This window comes from Drosophila novamexicana, unplaced genomic scaffold (assembly GCF_003285875.2).
Source record: "Drosophila novamexicana strain 15010-1031.04,08,12 unplaced genomic scaffold, DnovRS2.1 tig00001059-arrow-arrow-pilon, whole genome shotgun sequence".
NCBI lineage: Eukaryota > Metazoa > Arthropoda > Insecta > Diptera > Drosophilidae > Drosophila > Drosophila novamexicana.
The window spans coordinates 1076657-1088811 of record NW_020824837.1 but is presented as its reverse complement, the minus strand read 5'-3'; the positions used below and the strand labels follow the sequence as shown (position 1 = coordinate 1088811).

Sequence of the window (12155 nt, the reverse complement as noted above, 5' to 3'; positions counted from 1 at the left end):
GAGTTTATTTACTAAATTTAATACCTTGCGATCTTTTAATCTTCGATCTTTGAGCTTAAAACGTAAGCCGAACATCTGTACTAATCGAAATCAGAAAGCTTTATCGATGATTTGTAGTACATATTTTCTGCCCAGAAAATGAGAGGACCTATATTCCAAATTTCAAGTTTGTAGCTCTTATATTTCCCGAGATCGATGCGTACATAAAGACGGACGGATGGACATGGCTCGACTATCGATGCTAATCAGGAATATATGCAGACCCAGGGTTCCTTTTGCCAGTTACATATATTTGGACAAAACCGGAATACCCACGCTCATTGGTTACAGGGTATAACAACAACAGCGGTAACAGTCGCCTCATGCTGGCCATGGCATGAATGACTATGGCGGCGGCCAGAAATGGCAACAGCATGTCAACAAACTACTCCCCCCTTTCTATCTCTCTCTCTTTTTTCCTCTCTTTCTCACTCTGTCCCTCTCCTTTACTCTGTCAATGCAATTAATATTGGCTGCCATACAGTAAGGCACCTTGCCACATGCTGATGACGTCCCATCACCCGCTCCTTTCATGCTGCTGCACTAATTAGCACAGGTCAAGATGCATAAATAGCCGATATGCCACAACTGTGAGTGTATAGTAAAAGGCAGAGCCTGCCTTTTATGAGACCACAATATGTACGCCCACTTGCTACTCGGCCTGTATGCGTCAGTTGGCGCTGGGCTGTTGAGTAATTGCTGGAGCCACGTTCAGGTCCAGATGAAGCTTATGTAAACACAAAAGACAGAACATGCCACGCTTTCATTTGCCTTGATTTTTGGTGGTATTGGTATTTAGTTGAAGTCCATAGGCTGCGTGTGAAGTTCAGGTGAGCGAGGGACTATAAGATATGATACGAATTTCGATAATTTCCAAATGCAGTTCTCTATCGGTTCTTGATTCCGATTTGAATCTAATCTAGCCCGCCTAATCTCTGCAATACCTTAGCACAGCTCATCTAAATTTCGTCATTTAGAAAAAAAAAAGTAATAATAAATAAATAGTTGGCAAAATCTCCGTCTCTGTATAATATAGAGCTAAATGTCTTTTAGCGAAGTGTTTGCCTCTTTTGAGTTTCCATAACTTTTCCTTACATTTTTAAGAAATTTTCCAGCATATATCCTTTCTTTCATATTAAGACTGTTTTGTCCAAAAAAACTTCCCGGATTATACAAAAATTGGATTTAAAATTGATAGTTGATAAATCAAAGTTATTTAAATACCAAGAATGAGAGGTATTTATTCCAATACCCCTCGCAAAAGCGGAAACCTGTACCTGCAACGCGTTTTGCAACACTGCGGTTGTTAAACACTTGGCTCCACAGACTGTTTTAACTACAGTGGTTTAATTTACAACACATGAGACCTATTGCAAGGAGTAATATCTTTATAAAATATGCCCTACAAACATCGTATGGATCGTGTTTTAGATTTGTAATTCGTGCTGCGGCACGCGTTCATCTCGTTGCGGCACACCTCAAGCAGTTGCATGTCATGCAAAAGTTTGCTTTGTTTCGGGCCACAAATGCTAGTTGAAAAGCCCAGCAGCAACATTTTTGGCACAAATTTGACGCTCGCCCCGCTGCCTGTCTCGGCCACACATAACCCTTTCATGTGCCGCCCACTGGCCCCGCCCTCTGGCAGCGAACAGGCAAATGCACTTAAAAGCATTTAGTTGTGCGACAAAATTTTGCAACATTGAAATGTGGTTGGTGGTCCAAAGCATTTTGGCCAGCTGCCGTGGTTGCCGGCCCACAACCAACCTCCTTTTGGCCACTGCAGCCCTTTGAAATTAATGTGCGTGCATAAACAAGCGGGCAGGCAGTCAGCAGTTGGGGCAGGCGGCGCCTTGCATGGGGCACAGAGTTTTCTTAAGTTTTGCAACTTCAGAGCCTGGCCCCGTCAAGATGTCCACCCCCTCTCTTCGCCTTCCGGCCCTGACTGCTGCTAGTGTCATTTGCTGTTCTACCTAAATTAGCGCCATAAAGTATGCAACAAGCTTTATGCCAGCGCTTTTAATTTGTTTTCTCTGGCGGTGCTATCAAATATTCATTTGAGCTGCCGAGTCTGAGGGCCTATCAAAGTTCAAGACAGCAGCCGGCACCATGAAACCACCCAACCACCCAACCACTCACTCAGCGGACAGTGGGCAAAACTTTCAGCTAATTTGCGTGCGGCAACTAAAATATTTTGCTTATAGGCCGCGGTTTGGGAGAGGGGAGGGAGGGAGGCTGGGATATTGGGGGCGTGTGGCGTACGCTTTGTTTAAAACTAAATTCCCATTCAACTGTCATTTGTGGGTGCTGACATTCATTAGACTCTACACTGCAAAAAACAAAACGAAGCTCGAAAGAATGGACAAACAAAAAATAAAACAAAACAACAAATTTAAAAATAATTTGCGATTAAATAGAAATATTTGTTGGGGCTGCATATGTGAAATCGATTTAATATTTAAGTGGGACATGCGTGAATTTCTTTAATGCCCAGATAAGCTTTTCAGATTTAGGACACATAAAATAATTTTTTTATTTTATAAATTTACTTAAAATGTTCAATTTAAAGTATTGAAAATAATTCCGCCAAAATATAAATATTTGCTACGTTCATTGTGTGAAATCAATTCGCAAATTTAAGTGGAACATGGGCGAATTTCTATGTTGCCCTAAAAAATATATCTCAGATTGCACCAAAACATATAAAACTGAATTTAATTTACTATAAATATTGAACATTATTAAAAATAATCCACAATTAACTAGGAACAGTATTTGTTATGCTCAACATGTGAAATAAATTCGCAAATCAAAGTGGAATATGGGCTGCCTAGAGAAGTTTTTATGTATTTTACGCAAGTCAAGTATTTCAAATTTTCTTTATATTAAATATATTCCAATTCAAATAAGAATTTAAATATCTAGTTCAATGAAATCCTTTTTCCAATATAAAATTAAAATGGAACAAATTCTAGGTGTTCTTTTTAGAATTGAACCCATTTTCAGTAGTCATTAAACTTTATTTCTGCGTTAACCTTTGTGCAATGACAAGTACACACACAATTTCTTCGAGTGCATTCAAAACACTTGCTTTGGTTTTCTGAGGTGTTCGTCAAATTACAGTGGCGGCATAAATTATGCGTATTCCGCCTGCCGCCGAAACTTTGTCAGCGCTTTTCAATGTTAATTCCACAGTTGTTGTCATAAGTAAACTGACTGACACCTAATTAAAAAGTGCGTTACGAATTTTAGACAACTTGCGCCACAAACTTGCAAGATGACAAAACAAAAAAAAATGCTGACAGTGCGTCAAAATCGTATGCGGCGTTTACAGTTTTTGTGATTCGATAATTTTGATGGGCGACCGACTTGAGGCTCATCAAATTAAATAAATGGCAACCAAATTTACTATCAAATTGAATTTCGGCAATTTGTCCACGACTTTTATTATGCAAAAGGGAAGCCTGCGCCATAAAAAAAAGGCGCTCTTTGAGAGCAAAAGGAGTTTTGGGAGGGGGTTGGAGGGGAGGACGGGGACTGGCTTGTTGGGGTTTTGGCCTGTGCAAAATCACATTTTGTTTGTAAATCAGCAATTTACGCCAGGCAGAGTAAACGATGTTGCCACACACACACACACACACAGACACACACACTCGCACACACACACATTTAAGCGCTCAATAAGATTGGAAAATTGATGGCGGTGACGCTCATTGGTTGGCTGTTTGGTTCGAACTACCCGTTCGGCTTACTGTTGTGGGCCGGCCTGGGTCTGGCTTCCTGCTCTGCTCCAGTTGCTGTGCTTATACTGGCGGTGTCCTTCGACTGCGCCTTGGCGTGCTAAATCCCTCATTTTCAGTGAAAATAAAAATTGCGCCAGCGTAACGCAAAATAAACACATTTAAGTTGCAAATTGAATTTTGCATAATCCCAAACGCTGTTGCTGCCGCTTTGCCTCCTCGTCCCTGCCGCTGCCTGAGCCTTTGGCTCTTGGTGCGTCTGCCCGTCCCCCCACTGTCCCAGCGTATCCCCCCTCGCTCGCTCCTGGCCTGCAGCTCCTCTGTCCGTCGTCTCGCTTTTCTCTGCTTTTCTTCTTTTTTTTATCTTGTGGAAATGGTCGCGCATGAGACGGAATTTCTGATTAGTTGCCATGGATCCGTGGATTCGCACACCACGACAAATACACGTCAGCTGCCCTGCCCCTCCCATAGACCCCCTCAGCCCCACTCTCTTGGCTCATCAACTACCGCACTTGTTTACTCGGCTTTGACTTTAGCGGAATTCTATTTATTTTCAAAAACTTCCTTTTGGGACAAATTTCGCACTCACACATGCACTCACACGCCTACGCACACCCCTTCACACACTCCTGTGAGTGTATGTAAATAACGGTACACACTCGACATTCCTGCTAGACATGTGTGTGTGTGTGTGTGTGCGTGTGTGATCCTGGGGATTTACAAAGTAGCTGCTGTTCGCCGCGTAATTGAATTTACTTTATACTTTGCTGATTAGAAAAAAAGAAAACGTTGATTGGATTTTGTCAGCGTGTGTGTGTCCGCGTGTGTGTGCCTGTGTGTGTTTGGTGTGTGTGAGTAATTTTTATTTTGAGTTCCATATGTCAGCGTTAATGTCTGTTGGGTTCGTCTGTTTGTCTAGCTTGATCAAAGTCAATTAGACTCTGCGCTTAAAATACGTATTACAAACTTTTAAGTTTCATAAAATTGATTTAGCATTTAACTTGATATGTTTTAAGACAAAAGAAAATAATTGTAAAAAATTGAAAATATGTTTTAAAACAAGTTTTAAATGCAGAATCAGTTTCAAGAACAAGCCAGGACCACTTTGACAAAGAAGTTCAAATACTGGGAAACGTTCCTACTGGACGCTTAAGAGCTTTTTAAGATCAAAACTGTTGTAATTTTGGCATGTCGTATATTTACAGAAAGTTATTACACTAAATTTGACCCACAATTAAAATATTACTCTTTGTTCATATTATTTTCCAATACGTTCTATATTTCTAGAGAAAAATGGAAGCCATAATGTAAAAATAATGACCGAGTTATGAAGGTGAGAAATTTTGACCTATGTCTATACAGGACATTTAAGGGTACAATTTTCACATGATTTTCGACCAAGATTCATGTTGGCAGATTTATATGCAAAATTGATCTAGAGGCCAAACCATGAAGAAAGACCCAAGTTTCGTAAAAATCTGATAAGATTTGACCGAGTTATGGGGGTGGGGAATTTCGAACCATGTCCATATATGAATCTGGGGGTAAGATTTCGACATGAATTTCGACTAAAAATTATGTATTCCGATTTAAATGCCAGATTAATCTAGAGGTAAAACCATGAAGAAAAAGCCAAACCTCGTGAAAATCAGATGAGTTTTGACCGAATTATGGGTGTGGGAAATTTATATCTATATTCATATAAGAATTTATTATAACTAACTTACTCACCTGTAAATTCACACGCAAGATTACTTAATCGTCACCTATCAGCAGGCGGACGACGAATCTTTACATAAACACATCACTGAAAGAACAGAAAATAACAAATAATGTTGATCAGTTTAAAAACGCAGCTTGCTTAGTAAATTGGTAAATTCACAAGCTAAAGCCTTTTAGATTTATTTTGCAATTGATAATATTCTATGAAACATGATTTAAAATTGTGACCACAATTTTTATTCATTATATATTTTTTTCTTTTTGTGGAAGTTGATGTGTTTGTAAGCTAACCTCAAATATGAAATTTCAATCGAAACGCTTGAATGGCAATTATCAAATGCAATATTATAGACAGACGAATTGATAGATAAATTGATAGATAGATAGATAGATGTGCGCATTTATGGTTAGGCGGCCACAGGCCGCAGTGAAACGCTCGCTACCTGTCGCAATATAATTAAAAATCAAATGCAAAATGCGGCCAAATTGTTTGTTTGTTTATGTTTTGTTTGTTTTGCTGTTTTTTTTTTTTTTGTTGTTTGCTTTTTGCAATTATTACGACAATGCAGCAGAAATATTGTGAATGACAATAACCGCAATTGCGGGGCTGGGCTGATGTGCGCGCATAATTAAACCAACAAACCTTTGGTGTCATTCAATTGAATGTTGTCCTGCTTTTGATGAGCACCTGCCGAACCGTAATGAGTGCCTCGCTGTTTGTGCTGTTTACCTTTGCGTTTTTGTGGCGTTTTAATTAATAAATGCAAACGTTTGTGCCTGCCGCTGCGCAGTTTATATTGTGGTCAAAATTAGCGACCGACTGCAGCGGCAACTGTATCAATGGGCTACTAATTAACTGGCCTAAAGTGCAATAAAACAAAAAATAAGCAGGGATGTAAAAAAAAGTGGCTTATATATGTGTGTGTGCATATACGCTATTTAGACATTAGAGTGCGCGCTATACTCTGTTTGCGTTAAGTTGAACGCAAGAGTTGTCAGCGAACCAATCACAAATGATTAGTTGTGAGCTTAATTGCAATAATTGAGTCGTTCAGGTATGTTGCTGACTTGATCGAGGTAATCAGAGTTCAGGATGAACTCTTTGAGCGAGAAGTTGAGCTTAAAATATGCTTTATCGAATAGGTTCCAGTGGACCAGATGTATTGTATTGTATATAAAGATTCAATCAAGGAGAACTCTTTGAGTAATAAGTTGAGCTTAATATAAGTATGCTTTATCGAATAGATTTCAGCGAGGCAATCGGCGACTAGCTTATGTATTGGGTGAAACATGTACACAGGGCGAACTCTTTGATGAAAAGAGCTTCAGAGTAAAACTATTCGTGTTGAGCTTAATATACGCTGAGTCGACTAGATTTCAGCAGAGCCAATCAGAGATCAATTAATTAGCTTTAATTGAGTCGATTAGTTGTTGAGCTTCAGCGATGTCGTTGTTAAAATGGAAACCAATCAGAGTGCAGCGCAATGCTTGCAGCAAGTAAATTAATTAGCTACAGCAATCTCTTTGAAATGTAATTTTTACAAATTAGAAAATAAATAAAATAAATTGTAATTACAGGCTGCAGTTACGCAAACACACGAGCACTTCATATATGAGTGCAGCTTTTGAGTTTCATTTTGCCCTAGTCTAGCGCCACGAAGCATGCAATGTTTTTGCTGCTGCCGCGAACTTTTGCAGCTTCCACTTGCTGATCTCTTTTTTATGTTTAATCAATTCAAAAGCAGCTACACACACACACACACACACACACACACACACACACACACACACACACCCACCCACACACACACACACTTACAGCATAGTTGTTGTTGGCCTCGGTTTATTGGTGCGGCACGTACTTCAGCTGAGAGTTTGTTTGTGGGCGGTTGAACTACTAGCGGGGAGCTGCAAATATCGTTGAGTACGTTGAAAATCAACTTTGGCGCGTAATTATTTCAGCATTAAGCCACGAGCTGCAACAGCAATAGACAGACACAGCAAGCAACAGGGAGAAGGCAACTTTCAGCACAAAAAACAACAAGTCAACGCAAAAGTTGGGCATCAAATTTTGCGCCAATCCCGACCCCGGCATCTTCCCTCACTTCAGTTTTGGCTCTAGTTATTGTATCTTTCTCCGCTGGCAGATGGGAATACTATAAGTGCTTTCAAGTCGACTTATTTCGCGCGTTTTCATTAGAGACGACTGCAAAAATACTTGTAATAAACAAAAGCAATACAAATATAATGTGTGCTGGGTGACAGGCAGATACCCTGTAGCCTTTCATCAAATTCTCACCAAGATGAGCTGCTAAATATACAAGATCTAATTGCAAATTGGTGCGTTTGTTTTACATCAAAATACTAAGGTTGAACGGATTTGTTTGTACGAATAGAAAAATGTTATTGCATATCGATTTTTATCGATATGTATATTTGATAAAATCCAAGCTACAAAAAATTCAAGTTAACTTAGTCGCTCATATAGAGTTTTAATTATAATCTTGGTCTTCTATGTGCTTAGCCCAAAGAAAAAAATTGGAATATCGATAATTATCGATTTTTTAAGTCGAGACAAGCTGCGCTTGTTTAACCTAAAGCTACACAAAAATGTTTTGTTTTGCAACTTAAGAATAAATTAGTTTTGCATATCGATTTAGTTATGTTTATATTTCATTTTCACAACTTCATGTACCCTAGTTTTGTAATATTCACTGTACACAGGGTATAAGAAATTATCTTTTCTGCTAATGCATGGCTTACCCATTTACTTCCCTTTTTTTTTTATTATTTTCGTATGTTTTGAAATAAGTATTTTGTGGTTTTATTTTTATGTGAAAAGTGGCAAATTAAAAGCATTTTCATGCCCAAAAACAATAGACCATTCAATGGGCCCGCCTTTGCGCGCCTGATTGCCCAAATGCGGCTTAGGGTTTCGGATGCTTTCAGCTCATAATGTGGCCAGTCGGAGCCTCTATGTCTCCCAAGCTCCCCTCCTTCCCGGGCAGTTATTTAAGCCAATCGTTTGAAGGGGACTCGACGACAAGAATGCAAGATACACATTCAACTGCCAGCCACATTATTTACATACTCGTAATATTTGCCTTGAAGTCGTCGGGCAAAGCTTTTGTGCATTTGGCTCTTTGGCATCGAAGTGAAACACTAAACCTTTTATGGGGCACTATGTCCGAACAAAAGCCTTTAAAATATTCATAGAATTGCTTTAATAACGCCAAATGAGCAGGGCCAGTCAGCTATCAAATTGACTCTATCTATTGATGGGCTAGGCTTTGCGGCCAGGGGGTGTGGTAGGCGCCCATCCACACAGGTTATGCGGCAAAAAGCAATTTTTATTTACCCCCAAAAACATTTGGTGGCACAAACAGTGGGAAGTTGACTGATTGGCGCAGGCGGGCAACAACAACAAGTGTGGCGTCCATCTCAAGACGTGGCGCCCGAGCAGTTGGTATGCAAATCAGAGGGTGCGCCAGGACGACGACGCCGACGACAGTCGAGCAGGAAGTTGATTAAATGACAAAATAAATAGAAAGTGAAGGATAATGTCAACATTCTAAGTGGTTTTCTTTTAAAAAGCTTAACTGACAATGAACCGCAGGGCAGCCAACGAGCGACCGCCACGGCTCAAGTTTGAATAAATTATTTTCTGTGTCTGGCGGCCAGAAGACGCGACGACCGTTGCGGCGGCTGAAACTCGACCCAAGCCCGTCCCCCCGTCTTCCCCGCCTACCCATGCCCGCCCGCGAGGCATTGACTTGTGCCCTGTGTTTGCGCGGTTGCCCGGCAGGAAATTGACTTTGATAGTGCATGAAATTTGATGATATCGCCGCGTGCTGAAATTATTTCACGTTTTCCTGATTTTCATTTATGTGAAGGCAGAGCCTTAAGTGAAATACATTAAATGTGGGCATGTTTTGTATGACAACAAATTATATATTATTATTATATATTATAACAAGGCAATAACATGACACAAGGATTGGCAGAGGACTGCCTATATCCTGCATTCTTCGGCTCATTCCGGAAATGTACGCGATTAAAATATAAAATATTCTGTTTTCCATGATATTTGCAAAAAGCTCAGCATTTACGAGCTTTAATATTCTCACATATGCGCAAAATCCCTAAGTTAAATGTCTACGAGGGAATTGAATCTTCGGCGAGACGAAAATATTTTTAAATTGCCGCTTTTTTCATAAGAAATTTCTAAATAAAATGAAAAGACATTTAACTACACCCATGAACTAGGCTGAACTCATCTTACTACCAGTCCCTCCCCTTTTGTATACACTTTAATTGCATTTTATAAACTTTTGCAAATGTACGAAGAGATATTGTGGCAATTGTTTTTGTGCTCTTGTGTTTTAAGGACTTGTAGTTTTTGGCACTGTGCCTAATTGGTTTCGAGGACTGCCGCGATGTGTCAGCATCCGGCGTTTGATATACTGTCCAGAACAAATGCCGGCGACACATGTGCATCATTAAGCAACTGGCCCAGCGCCAGCTACGACTCGCTAAGAGACTGATGTCAGTTCACAGCAGTCACAGCCAGCAGAAAGGGGCTAAACAAGCCGCATATGGCCCACTTGCAGAGCGAACAAAGTAAATGTAATGCACTCGCAAAGGGTTCGACTGTGAGATACTCTGTACCCACGGTAACAAGCGCCCAAAGCAGGCTTTTCGATAGAAATGAACGTGGCAAATAAATTTATACATTTTTATACATAAAGCTAATTGACTAATTGACTGATTGATGCAATGATTAGCTGACTGAATGACTAACGCACTGATTAAATGACTGATTGACTGAACGACTTAATGCATGACTAGCTGACTGATTGACTGAATGGTTGAATGGCTGATTAAGTGATTGACTGAGTGATTGACTAACTCATTGATTAGTTGACTTATTACCTGACTGAGTGAGTGAAAGACTGATTGAATGGCATGTCGATTAGCTAACATATTTATTTACTGACCACTGATTGACAGACTGATTGATAGATAGAATGGCTCAGAGTGACTTTATAAATGACTGGTTGACTGATTGACTGAGTGACTCTGTGACTAATTGATTGCGTGAATAATTGATTGACTGAGTGAAAGATTGATTAACTGATTTACTGATTGACTGATCACAGCCCAAGTGGCAACCGCTGAGAAACTGCATTTTTCCACAGTTAATTCGTGAACCTTGGAAAACGTTTTAATAAATTTAGGAAAAAAACTGGGCTTGCCAAGAAAATTAGATATTCGATTGCCAGGAAATGTTCGCTCGAGATGAATCACATCTGAATCTAGTATATAAATAATATATTTATATATATATATATAAAAGCTCATATACCTTGTGTTGCTTCCTTCTGTAGGGTATATAAAAAGAAAAAAAGCTTTGACCTGAGCGCGAGGTCAAACAGCTGCTGATTATAAGTTTGCACCGACGGCTCACTTCGCTCGAAGCTCAGTTGCTAGCGACATTTAAACTGAAATCGAACGTGTGAACATTATGAAATTCTTGGCACTGTTGGCGCTGCTTTTGATCTGGCAAAGTTCTGAGCTGGGCAATGCATTACCCAACAGTGCGTAGATTAGCTTACAAGTTTGCGAAACAATTAATAATCGGTTAATATGCATTTCAGGTGAACCCATGTCGGCGCCGCTGACAACACACAACGAAGACCTCAAGTTCAGTCCGCGCCTTCTGGTGACGCCCGTTAAAGACGACGTGAAGCCCATTCGAGGCACTGAGAATCCAGTTCGACTGGCACGCAAATTGCTATTGGAATTGAAGCTGTACAATCTGGTGGACGAGGTGGTGCAGGCCAAGCATATAGACGATACATTTGGCAAGGGGCTGCTCTTCGAGATGGGCAACCCGCTGCAGGCCAACGAAGTGGTGCAGGCCTGGGTCGATCCACCCGGAGAACTCTGCAAGCAGCTGCACGTGGCGCAGGACCTACGCAATTTCTACGAAGCACAGATATCATATCGGACATTATTATAAATTTGAAATTTTAAGACAATAGAGCTGAGAGAAGTAGCTGCAAAAGGTTAAGTATTCGCGTTCTCGCTCTCACTTGTTATATCTGCTTGTGTGCAATATATAGAGGGAGAGAATGAAGAAAGAGCGAGTGTCAGAAGGAGAAAGTGCAGAGACAGAGCGAAGACTGTAAGCTGGAATAGTTATCAATTTATCGCATTAGCTTATTCCAAGAATATAACTTTTCTTTCATAATACGGGTGATTATGTGGCATTTCACCTTTCCTTGGGTGGAAAGCGTGGAAAGCTTTAGGTGGAAACTTTTTCCATGTCTTTAAACTCGCCTTTCAATGCTTTGAGAATATTTTCACCCTAAATGTAAGTATATATATATCTAGTCTTTCGCGGATCACCTCTCATTTTTATTGGCGTGCATGCAAAATTTATCAACACGCTTCGCATCGATATTGGAAATTCCACCCGCAGAGGCGGAAAATAGATGGAATTCTTTTTTTTTCGTTTATTTTTTTTTTGCATTTGATTTGTTCAAAAAGACCTATACAGCAAATCTTTTAATATTTTGCTGCAATTTTGTAAAATAATTGAGTAAAGCTGAAAGAAAGGAGGACAAAGCAAAGCACTTTGTGCGCACAAAGCGC

At 40.0% G+C, this 12155-nt stretch overlaps 1 protein-coding gene across 1 annotated transcript; it reads left to right on the top strand.

Moving 5' to 3' along the window:
- The first annotated feature begins 10972 nt into the window (after window positions 1-10972).
- Window positions 10973-11735, top strand: LOC115765956. The gene is made up of 2 exons (XM_030709707.1): window positions 10973-11095; window positions 11156-11735. Exons 1-2 carry the CDS (start codon window positions 11023-11025, stop codon window positions 11518-11520), a joined length of 438 nt encoding a protein of 145 aa, XP_030565567.1. The 5' UTR covers window positions 10973-11022; the 3' UTR covers window positions 11521-11735.
- The last annotated feature ends 420 nt before the right edge of the window (window positions 11736-12155 follow it).